Source organism: Chaetura pelagica, unplaced genomic scaffold (assembly GCF_000747805.2).
Source record: "Chaetura pelagica isolate M959 unplaced genomic scaffold, ChaPel_1.0 scaffold278, whole genome shotgun sequence".
Classification (NCBI taxonomy): Eukaryota; Metazoa; Chordata; class Aves; order Apodiformes; family Apodidae; genus Chaetura; species Chaetura pelagica.
Genome location: NW_009954497.1, coordinates 907,173 through 920,011, shown reverse-complemented (window position 1 = coordinate 920,011; position 12,839 = coordinate 907,173). Strand labels below are relative to the sequence as shown.

General features: G+C 35.7%; 1 protein-coding gene across 1 annotated transcript in view; it reads left to right on the top strand.

Moving 5' to 3' along the window:
• Window positions 1-12,839, top strand: part of CRIM1 (cysteine rich transmembrane BMP regulator 1 (chordin-like)) — a 175,396-nt gene that overhangs the window by 114,917 nt on the left and 47,640 nt on the right. Inside the window, exons 7-8 of the mRNA XM_010004603.1 lie at window positions 3,040-3,161; window positions 12,440-12,622. Coding sequence (XP_010002905.1) covers window positions 3,040-3,161; window positions 12,440-12,622 — 305 coding nt within the window. The remainder of the gene's footprint in view (window positions 1-3,039; window positions 3,162-12,439; window positions 12,623-12,839) is intronic.

Below are 12,839 nucleotides of genomic sequence, written 5' to 3'. Positions count from 1 at the left end.
GACCATGGGCCCTATTGACAGGATTATCACAATCTAGCCTGCTAAACTTGTTCAAACCTAATGCCAGATACTGAGGTGAAGAACCACCCTAGAGGTGGATAGCTGCCTGTGGTAGAGCACAGAGCTGGCCTACAACTTCTCTTCCATCCGTCCTTCTGCTCCAAAATGCACTTTAGAAAAATCTAGTACTGTAAAGTTAATTTTGCTCTCCTATTGAGAATGGGATCACTTATTCTGAATTTCCAGATGTTGTTTTGGCAGTGGGACAGCCATGCTTGGCTACCAGAATTCCTTGGGTTTCTTCTTGAAAGACTTCTGTCTCTGAAACAATGTTTTCCATGCTAATAGCCTGGATGATGGTCAAAGGCTTTCCTAGCAGAGCTGGCTGAAAAGAATGCAGACTATTTAAAAGTCCATCTGAGACCATTTGCTACTTTGGCATTCTTCTATGCATGGATTATTTTTTTAACCAAATGGGAAGTCAATTTATAAAATTTTGGAGCCGTGGAGTTCTGTTTTTTTTTTTTTTACTCTGTGAATGAGTCCCTGAAGCTTTGATTATTCTGAATGGGAGTCTTCTCTGCAGAAAGGAACACTGGCTCCCACCAGTCTTTTAAACATCTTTTTCAACCCTTCTTCTGGAAGATTGCCCTCTCCTAAGTTATTTAGTCTGGCAATTCATTTTCTTTTTTGTTGTTTGTTCTTGTGTTTTGTTTTGTTTTTAAAGTGATTGACTGGGAAGAAAATGAGAGGGGGGAAGTGCAAGCTATTAATTGGCTCGTATTCTTCTGCAACTCAAATCATCAAAGATAGTGAATGTGAGGCAAAAAGTAGAGAAGATAACAGGCATGCCTGAAAAAGCTTACTTGAAAAATCAAGATCCACAAATGAACTTCCATCATGTGTGCCATTTTCTCCATGAAAGATGAGAGCTTTCAGGAAGTTTGATCTACTCTTTTTCCCAGAGGTTACCTGGATGTTGAATATTGGGGGGTTCAAGTGAAACCTAGTATTTTCACCTTATTTGTATTGGGACAGCAATAAATAGCACAGAATTCTGCAATATAATTCACTATCATCTTAAAGGGAAGCTGCTGTCACAAATTCTTTGGGGTTTTGGATCCCATTTATTAGAAGCCATAATGCTTTCTTTCCTTCTGCATCTCTGAAGGCAAAGGGCATACACTAAAAAAAATAACTAGATTCCTCCCCCCCACCTTTTTTTTTTTGTATTTACAAAGACGTTGAGAAAAAAAATCAGAAGAATAGGTATGATAAGTAAAACATTTCTTGCTGTATTCATAATTTTTTGTTGATTTTGTTTATCCTTGATTGTTATGGTAAGCATAATATTATTTTTAAAAATTCTTGAAATGTGTACTTTAAAATTGTCATGATACTGTAGTATATATGGGCATATAACGTTCAATTGCGTCACCTTGTCTTGAAGTATTTAATGTTATTTGTCAACTGTGAATTAATTATTACTGTCTTTTCAAGGACTCATTTATTCCTTTCTAGTTACACGCTGCTATAATGCAGTATTTTAAGAACATTTTTTCAGATTTTCAGGTTTTGTGAGATTCCTTGTCTTCACTGGTACTTCTTCTTGCTCATTTCCTTTTGAGTAATACTTTACAGTTCAGAATGTAACAACATTATCTAACACTGATGAGGGTTAAGAGAAAGATCTTAAAACCTGGTCTGTTGTGAGATGGCTCTTCCTCTTTCATTGAACCCTTGTCTGAGATGAAATGGCTGTGGGGCAGTTAAGGAGACATGCATGGTAGAGGAGAACCAGACTTCTTTTAAGCCTAAAGAGTGAGCAAATGCATTAAGTGCTGGTGATGCTTCTTACTAATGGATGGTTTAATGTGGGGGTTGTCTTGAAATATTTAGAATATTTGAAATATTTATTAACAACTACAGTTATTACTTTAATTTCTTATTTTCATTTCATTAACTCAAGATTATGGGATCTTCTGCCAAGTTCTTTTCCTTTTGAAATTCATAGGTATTAGCAGTGTGCTAAATTAATCTGCAAGTTTTTTACCAAAAAATTGTGATTTGCAATTGAAAAATTTCAGTCCTATTCCATGAAGTTTCTGCACTATGATATTTTATATTTCTTTTTGTTCATTTTGTATTGCATTCTATTGAATCATTGCTGTTTAACCATATCAGGTACCTATTGTTCAGGGCAGGAAGTCTGTTAAATGTTAACTTACCCAAGTCTTTAGTGTTTAACTTTTAAACTATTATGTAAATCATAAAGCAAAGAATCTGGAAAGAAACATGACTATTGTTTATCTACATTTCATATCTTCCAGTTCCTTAGGCTGTTGTCTTAAATAAGCAAATAAATAGTACTTAAATGGAGAAAACATTATTTTTAGAATGACCCAATCTCTAAATTTATTCACAGTACTTACTATACCTAGCCTGTCACATTATTTTGCCTCTCCACAAACTGAGGGCAGCACCATCAAAAACCAAAAAAGAACATGCAGTTATTTTCATATGGCTTGGATTTAATGATTTTCCATGGTCTTCCTTTCTTTTTAATTATTCCCACTTACAAAACTGGATATAGTATGTTTTTTTTCTAATGAGAGAACACTCTTCTGCTTAATGGATGCAGTTACTGCCATTTGTATTTCACCAGTTTTGATTTTTCAGAGAGAATTGGAGGAGAAGCCTAATTTTGCAAGTCTGGAGAATGCAATTATTTTTGAACATTCTGGAACAACGTGGGGTTTTTTCTGTGTTTTTACGCACAGCACTAGAAAAATGTTGGTGTTGCATAGTACCACCTTCCTGTTTGCTTGACCAGCATAAAAAGTGTTCAGGTGGTTGAAAAAAAACCTTCAGGTTGAAAAGCTATCTTGGTTGATGGGTTATTAAAAGATGATTCTAAGATACGAATATGCTAATACCAGAACTTTTGCTCTAGCTTTCTGTTTTCGTCTTGTTTATTCTTCCTCCTTGTGTGTGGCTTCATTTATTTATGGGGTTTTCCTTACTGTTCTTTGGTTTCAGATGCGAGTGTCTCTCTGATCTTTGTGGTTTCCCCATGTGCGAGGCAGGCTCCGTTCCCCAGATAGTCTCGCGTGGAGATGGAACACCTGGCAAGTGCTGTGATGTCTTTGAATGTGTCAATGGTACGTGAAGCTTTCTCTTGCACCTAGGGAGGAGGATTTTATCTGTCTATGGGAGATGCTGGGCATTTGGTTATTTTTACCCTGTTGTCAAGATCTAAGAGAAATAATTTTCTTGAGCTTTGTTCAGTAGGAGGAAATTGGAAGTTCTGCTGAAGATACTTAAGCGGGAAATTGTCATTGGCAAGTTGTCATGTTTCTTTAATTTCAAATGTAGTTTTCCCTGTGATCCAGGGAATTACAGTTTTAGCAAGACTCCCTCGCTGTGTGTTTTTCAGGTACTGCTTTGCCAGTAGCTAACAGTAGACTCCTTTTAGAAGTGAAATTTTTGTGAACCTTTGGAACTGCGGGTTGCAGCACTGTAAACAAAAGGATGCTGTTTAGACTATGGGTTTGCTTTAAGAAGCTTTGGCAAAGTTACTTTTAATGCAGTTGTACAACCTTTGGAAAATGTAAGTCAGTATAAGAGTAGACTGATTTGCAATCTTTGCTTCCTTATTTAAAGGCTTAGAAAATGCTTGAAAAATCAAAATTTTCATACAAGTAACCATATCTCATGATTGCACCATGAGAGATATATATATGTATATAACAGCATATATGCTGTATATGGTGAGTTTGGAAGACACTTTGATATTTGATTGTTGGTAGATAAAAGGGGGAAAATAGTCTTGAAGAGTTGCATGCATACACAACATATAAGCATGAAAATGTATATGTTGGTGTAGTTTTATCAATTAATATTTATCCAACAATATTTAATATTGTTTAGTGGTACTTGTATCATAATATTTGAAACAGCTTTTATTTTCCATTCTTCATTGCATATGCACAAAAACACACATAGAGAGACACTGTCCCAGGAGAATGTTTGTGATACTTACACATAGCAGTATTTTAAATGCTCAAATGCTGATTCAAAAAATAATACTTAGTACATATAGTGGCAGGTTGTATGTAAAAATTATTTCATATGAATAAAAAAAATTGTATCAGGAAGAATCACAGATTCTTTAGTGAAACAATTTATCTGAAAGCTATTTGAAATAAGATTGTAGATGATGTAGAATTCAATGCAATTTACCTGATTTTTGTTTATATACTTACTGGCTGTTATACTGAGGTAATATTAATCTTCCTTTGTCTCATATTTATATAATTCTGTCAAACTGTCATCTCTGAATTTGGTTTGACTGTGTTGTACATCTTAATGCAATGTTTGATTCAGGATTTGCCTTAGTATTTTGAGCAAGAAATGCAAAACCAATTTCTGATATGTCGTCTTTGCTGGTGTGAAACAGTGAATGAATCTCAAAGGTACGAACCACCTTGCTGACATTCCTGTTTCTCTTTAATTTCGAAGTTGTGTCAAAATTGTTGCAGTATATATCATATCAGGTGTTAAATGGAGCAGTTAAAATTGCTCACTTTTTTTTTTTCTCCCTAGTCATTTTCATATCCTGTTTCCAAGGAGGAGTTATATTAATTTCTAATTGTTAAGAGTGAATTCGGACCGTCTTAGCATTGTTGCCCTGTGCATCATTCCCTTATTAATTACACTGTAACTCCCTCCAAGGGTTCAGCCTCCTTTTGGGTCAGGATTTCTTTTTGCCTCTCAGGCTTTCCAATTGCTAATCTTCCACTTAGTAGCCTATGAAGACACAGAACGTGGAAGTAAAAACAGGAAGTTTTGAAGGGAAGTTGATGCCACAGAGGGAGGCAAAAAGGCCAGATTGAAGAAAAATGAAGGTTTGTAGGAATAGGTAATATTTCTTAAACAAGAAAAGGCAAACTTAAAACATCAGTCCTTAAAGCATCAGTATTAAAATATTAAAATTATTTTGTGATAAGTTCCTCTATAAAAAGAAATAATTCTAAGAAACCGGTCAGAAAAGTTAAACATTTATGGGTTCTTTTTAAAAGGATATTTGTCTTTATGCAACTTAATGCTACAGTAATGTTTTAAAAAATAATACTGTGTGATGTGACTTGAAACCACTTTAGGTGTATTTAGAAGTGAGAAACTTCCAGGTGCAGTTATTAGTGATGCCTCATTTTGGGAAGAAAATGTTATAAGCATGAAATTATAAATATTTTTTATCAATGAGGTGGGAGCAACCATGAAAACTACTCATGAGGAGTTCTGAATATAACGTTTGGATTGTGTGACAGATGACTGGTAAAGATGACAGAATAGTCATAGAACTTTATCTTCATTGCTTTATAGTTTGGGTTTTTTCAAGTGCATTTTAGGATGGCTAGGTGGTTCTTGTTACAGGAACAAATATTGCAAGCCACAATTCTGAAAACTCTGAATTCCTTGGAATCCTAATCTGACAAGAACTGACTGGATAGAGGTGTAGTGCAATGACAAACCACTAGATAAAGAAATAAATCAATAAAATCCCCATCATTACATCTGTCAATTTCAAATGTAGAGGACAAGGGATTGTTGTGAGATTGATAGGTGAATATAATATCCAGTTCTGTTTTTTAAAAGGGTCCTGAAATACTAACAAGGGCAGAAAGGATGTAGTAGATAGCAGTGACAGATGGAGAAAATATCTTACAGTGATATTCTTAGATCAATTTCTTCACTTGATTGAAAAAAATTGTGATCAAAAGTAACAAGAGCCAAATCTATAATATCTAGGACATGCTGTTCTCAGCAGTGAGGGTGGTTAGCTGTTGGAACAAACTGCCAGAAAAATGCTGAATTCCTTATAGTCATCCTTTCCAATTAGGATTAAAGAGTGTGTTTTAATCAAATGCAAGTTAATAGGTTTATAGATGTTAAGTGGGAAAGTTGTGTAATCAGTGTTACCAACGAGTTCCATTACTTCTCTGTTTGAAAACCTCTGAAAACAGGCAAGAAGATGAAATAGAAAGGGCATGTGCTCAGTCATATTAACATAAATTTTCCAGCTGTTATAACATCTATTTAATGTTAGAATTAAATCTGTTGGTCAGAGTGAGGTGGGGCAAAGGAGTTAGAAAAAAGCAGTCAGGATGCATACTGATCATCTGAGTTACCTTAAAAACAAAGCATCCAGTATGAGGAAGTATATATAGACTGTAAAAAAACTCATTTGTGTATTGTGGGATAACTAAATTTTATATTTAGGTATCCTTAATGACATTCAGAGTGTTAAAGCAAGCCTGTCTTCTGCAGTATTTATTGCATGTGCTACTGTGAGAGGTGCAGAGTTGTATGTTCAGGGCAATATGGAGAGGCTGCCTTTACTGTGTAGGAAAGAGGTTTGCTCTTGTTGCAGAACAGCATTGTCCAACGTTGAGGGAGTAGTTAAGGAATAAGGGCAGCAAAATATGTGTCATGTAGATACTCTGCAGAATGTTCTCTTTGTTATTTGTCATCATTTTGGGGACAGATCAGTCATTCTTTCAGAACCACTTTTCCCAGATTTAGTATAAAACTGATTTAGAAGCTCTGCAGTATGTCTGTAGGTTTTGTGGGGTTGTCTTTGTTACCAATACAGAGTCTCAAACTAGCTTTTTCAGAAAAGCATATTAATCTGCAATGAAAGAAACTTCTACAGTGATTGCTCTTTGCAGATAGTGGAGTCATCGTTGTTCTTGTTGGATTCTAAATACAGCAATGAGTCAGTAGTTTAATGCTTCATTACTTTCATACTTCAGATTTATATTGGGTGTGTCCTTATGCTTCCCATCGTGTAATCTGTGGTTTCCCATATTTTGTTATACAGTTATAGAGACTTTATTTATCACCAAGATAACATTAATTCCTGCTTGGAAATGGTCCTGGTGTTTTCATTGGAGCTTGTTGTTAAGTAGCTACTGTCCGTAGCTGATATGTCCATCTTTGTATAGATTGAGCTTCTTTTTGGATTTTTCTTTATACAGGAAATAATGTAGAAAGTGCTGAGAACAGCTTCCTGTTTGGTGACAAGAAAAAAGTGTATTACAGAGCCGATGCTCTTAGTAGTTCTGGGTGAAGTTTTAATCATGAATATATGCAGAGACCAGAGTATTTTAAGTAAAATGGTTGCACTACCTGGATACATAAATTTGTGCCTTTTAAAACACTGCTGCAGTTAAAATAATTTGTAATTACATTAAATCTTGTTAGAATGTGGTGCTTGTCCCAAAGGCCAGTCAATTATAAAGGTCAATTTTAAGGCATGTATTTATTCCATTATTTTGAAGGAAAGCATCTTTGTAAATAAAATCCTTCTGTATTGTTTAAATGGTAGTGGGAATCAAGCCAATGTTCCCTCTTGACACATTATTCCCCTGTCTAGATTTAGAAGATGGCTGGCTGGCTATTTCTCCTAATCTTCCTTTCTTGATGACCCTCAGGGCAAACTCCGGGTTGTTCATGTAACAACATGATTTTTAGCCTGAGAGAGAAGCATGAATTGCTAAATTCAAATCTCTGGCTGCCATAAAATAGTACAATTAGTGGTATAGCTGGTACAGCTGTACACAGCACTGTTTGTTGCACATGGGAATTGAAGATTAATATAGGGGGGTTCAGAAGTGAAGTTTTCAGGGAAGAACTAAATCCATAGTCAAATATGCTCATTTGTCAGATGTGCCTGAGAAATGTGAGGTAGATACTGAGAAAATAAGGCAACATGGGAAATCTGTAGCAAATAATTTCTTCTTAATGAAATTTTTGCCTGTTGTGTGCTTCCAGTGCATTGTAACAGAGTATGTTTCAGTGAAAGGAAGAGTGAATATTGCTTTTTTTGAAAGGTATGTTATTCCAATTGCCATGAAGTTGCACTCCTTGCACTTACCTGAAATCTGCTTTCCTTCTAGAGAATACTAGGTAGTATATGATATGAATTTGGGGAAAATTCAACAAGACATTCCCAAGAGCTGTTCTTCCCAAAATCCTGCATTTTACAGAAATTAATTCAAGGTTTCCATTGATCCACCCAAAATATATTACTCACCAGGATTTTTGTCTACAAAACCTGCTGTGCTGCCTTTTCTCAGGGGAGAGCTTGTAAAGAAAAAAAAACAACAAAACGATTCAACATTAAATTACAAGCATCAGCAAGTGAACCTGAAGAGACTGAAGGCTGCACATGCAGCAGTGTTTGGAAACAAGAGAGTATCCAAACTTGCCTCTTCTCTAATTAGAAGTTGATGTGTGGATCTCCTGAATGCATGTTGTGCTAAGGCACATATACTGACTGCGAGCTGTGCCTTAGAAATTTGAGAGTGCAATTACCAAGCATCCTGCAGCTGCTTACTTCTGTCAGTTGGGGCTTCCACTTTTTAACAGACCACAGGTGCCATAAAATAATGCCTCTTTGCTCGAAGCTGTGCAATTACGTATAAACACAAATTTAAATATTTGCGCTTATTTACAAATAATAGTTACAGGTTGTGTTCATTCTAAGGTGTTTCTGGATGACTGTTCTAGAAGATGTAAAACCAAAGGACTTTCAAAGGGTTCTGCAGTTGTGTTAATAGGGAATACACTGCACTAAGCACTACAGCCTGAAGAGTAGGGACCCATTTTTATTTTTTTTCCCCCCCTACTTATATTGTTTTTATATATTTGCAAGGAACCAAAGCATAATTTGTTGTCCTTTAACATTGTTATGGGCTAATTCCAGTCAAACGTCCCCTTCTCTTTTTTTAAGTTCCCTATCAGCGCAGCTTTTGAAAAACAGCTTTTCTGTATTTTGTTTATATAGACACAGGAATCAAGTTTATCAGTTTCCTTCCCTTTCATTTAATTGAAAGTTCACAGCACTTGCTCCAGTTCTGTCCAAGAGTCTGGTACAAATCCTTCCGTACACTGAAGGAATGTCCAAAGTGCTGGAATCAAGAACCTTTTAATCCCTGAAACAACAGAAAATTGTTTTGATTCTTGCTTCCACTTTGGGAGGGCTGGAATTTCTGATACTGCAACAGAAAGTGCCCAAACTTGCCTACAGACAGCTGATGCCTGAAGCATCTCATACACTGTAGGCAGAATTGCTGCTTCACAAGGGGTGGATTGCCAGACTTGCACATGCTTCTTAGCTGTTCCATGACTCTAATCAAAGAAAACCACCTGTACTGAGAAACTACAGAAGTCTCAATAATAGAAGTTTTATTTTGGACTAGTTCAGCCAGTAGAAGTGTATTTAATTAGATTTAAAAGTATAAGGTAAAAAACCTTAGAAAACTGATTTGTTAGAACATATTGTCTTTGCAGTTTGGTTTGGAGATAAAGATCTGGAGAAATACAGTTTGTCTCTGTGTAGTGTGAGGCTGTGTGGCTCACTGCAACATTGACTTTAGGGCTCTTGCTGCCAGAACAAATAGGCAGTGGCTGTGAGATCTGTAGTGCTAAATCTGTGCCAGAACTGTTCTTCATTTTACTCTGTGGCAGGAGCTTTAATGCTAAATCAAGTCCATAGTCATGCTTAACTTTATATAGGAGCAGAGATGTGGTATCATCTGTCCTTCCACAGCCAGTATGAACTCTGTATTGTTCTGGGTACTGTGCACTCCATCTTTGCTCCTTTAACAAATGGGCAGTTCCACGTCTGCGCTTGGCCTGGATCAATCTTGTATTATTGGGTTACCTGATAGCTGGCAGGTACTGAATTTGTGTTTACAAATCTCATGCCCATCATTTTGTTGTGGTAATCTGCATCATAAAAGGAGCATGGGATTCTGAATGCCTTTAAGCACTTTGTACTATGAAGTTCAGTCAATTTAAATTACTTTGTCACACAGCAAAGCTTTCTTTATTGGCAGAATAATAAATTAATGGTTACTGGCCTTCAGGAAAAGGTGCATTTATTTAATGTTAGCTTGATGTTCTTTCACTCCTTTGTGGATGCCATACATAGATCAATAAGGCAATAAAATTAGCACTTTTTTTAAAAAGAGAGAACTGAGAGAATCTTCCAGCATATCATGGTGAAAGAAATACATTATTAGAGCTCCATGGTGTCATTCTTGCTCTTTCACTAGGCTTCCACTTCATAAGTATCTAAAGCTAGAGTTCTTCATTTAATGCTTGTTTTGGCTTGACTGAGTCTTTATGACTGCAGTCTTACATGTGGTTGTAACAAAAGCAGTCCTTGTCTCATGGCTGCATGTATAGGCTTGGGTCAATAGTTTAGTCTGAATGTATACACTGCCATAAATCTGGAGAGTAAAAATACACATATAGTGATATTCTGTGGGGGTTTTCATTGTTGGAATAAAACATACTGTTTCTTTTCAGGATTTACAATCCCTTGTTTGGTCTTGTTTGGACATTTAAAAAATGAATGATAATTCATGGAATATGATGTTTCTACTCCTAACTAGGCAGGAATTCAGATTTACTGTTTGGAGAGGAGGGGTAAATCAGTAAAAATCCAGGAAGCTGCAATCAAAACAGTCAAGTCGGAAGGAAATTGATTAAAGGCGTTTTGAGTTGTGGTGTCATGTTTTTTTCTTTTTGAGGAGCTTTGTAGACAAACAGCTAGAGCTACATAAACTTGAAATATTTCTCAAGTGTTTGTTTATGTGAATTGCTTTCTAGTGAGGTCATGGCTGTTTTCCGGGACACAGTGGTATTTCCTCCTTTTGCTGTTTGGGGTTTTTTTTGTTGTGTTTTTTATATGCTGCTTTCTACATTATGCCTAGCATACAGAACAGGAGTATGCAAATCAAACATTGGCCAAGATACTTCCAAGTTTCAGCTTTAAGGCTTTACAGTCATATTTAATAACTTGCAGCTGGAGCTCAATATATGCTTATTTGGAAAGAAATACTAGAGTCCCTGAAATGATTTAGAGTTTTAAAGAAAACCTGTGTCATCATCATGAGTAATTGAGATGAAAAGTTCTTATCCCCCAAAAGTAAGATTATTTGGGTTGGTGGAACCTGAGAATTCTGAATTTTCATTTAAACATTTTTCATCTCCCATGTGAAATTGAGTAGGCCCAGTTTTCAGCCCTCTGTGGCTAGGCATTGAACACGTACATAAATAAATAGTCTTTTCCTAGTATTCTACAGAAATCAGCAATATAGGCAGTTGTCTTTTATTTCCTCTGCTATGTTTAGTTCAGATGTAATGAAATTTGATGGTTTATCTATAGCTTGGTAATGTTTTTAATTTTTACCTTGTTGAAATAAATAGCTTCCTGTTTTCAGAACATTTAGCTTTTGAGACTGCTAGATTTGTAGCTCTGAAATAATGTATCTCTTTACTAGATAGTTAAAAATAGCTACCTGAAGTAAAACGGTATCGTGGGCTAGTGTCATAGAAGGCCAAAAAGTCTATCCTGAAGTGGGTAAGTGGGAGGAGGCTTACGTCATTGAGTAATGTAATGACAAAACAGTGAAGTAATGGCTTCCCAATGACTAATATGTTATATTTTAGATTAACATACATGTTGTGTAGGTCTGCTTCATAATCTGGATCCAAGCCTCTTCAATATAAAAAAAATTATAACAACTTCTAAAAAGTGGTTAAATATTTTTTCTTTTCTATTTTTTTTTATCTTAATGAGGGAAATACTAATGTCCTTCCCAAAATACTTGGGAATTTTCAGAGATTTTTAGTTTCCCACAAAATTTGGATTTAATTATATGTTGTTAGGGCTCTGCTGTAGATGGGGGTGTACAAGAAATAGTCTTGTGTTTTAGAAACACTAAACAGATCACATAAATATTTATTAGAGTTGAGGTTATTTTCTATGGGCAGTGCAGATGTGAGCTGACTAGTACAACTCCAGGTTGCTTGAACTTAGAAGTAGTCAGTTCTGCATAACAGATTGCACAGTCACAAAATATGTTTGTTGGGAATTTTTTTAAAGATATCCCTATGGGCCAGACAGCTTTAGTGTAATTTATCCACCTGTGTACAGAGTACTGCAGAAAGGAAGATTGCTCTTAAGAAACATCAAAAATTGTCGTCTTAAAACAGAAACATTTATTACTTCATGTCCTGAAACTTGAAGCAGCTTCTAGCTCATCCAGAGTGAGAAGTATTTAACATCAGTGAGCAAATACGAATGCCTTAGCCTTTTTTCATTATTTTTATGCTTTTAATTGTAAATAATTGCTCTGAAAGTAATTTTGAATAACATTTTATTTTGTCCAGTTTTTGAAGCAGACATTAAAATAGACCATGTTCCTTAAAAAAAAATGTATTTTAGTTTTTAAAAAAATGAAATAAAGATCAGCCATCTCTTTTAAATCTGTTTCTGTGAGTAGCAGCACAAGTTTAACTCCTTCCCATTTATCAATATCTGTAAAATACCTTTTTTTCTTTTTCCTCCTTCTTCTTTCAGAAGTGAAGCCAACTTGTATATTTAACAGCATGGAGTATCATGATGGAGACATGTTCCGAATGGATGCTTGTCGATTTTGTCGATGCCAAGGTGGAGTCTCTATTTGTTTCTCTGCCCAGTGTGGTGAGCTACACTGCGACAGGTACTATGTGCCAGAAGGAGAGTGCTGCCCTGTGTGTGAAGGTACCATATCTTTTTCATCCGGGTTGCTTATTACTCCCACTGCTTTTCTCCATTTGTCTTTTCAATGCAAATGAGAAAACAAGTGCTTTATTTTATTTGCAGATTCCTCCTTAATTCAAATCATTTCTACAATTCAGCTGTGTCTGGGTATCTTGGTTTTTGTAGTGCTTCTTTGATGCTGACACTGCCTTTTGACCTGTTTGGGTTTCCTCTTTCC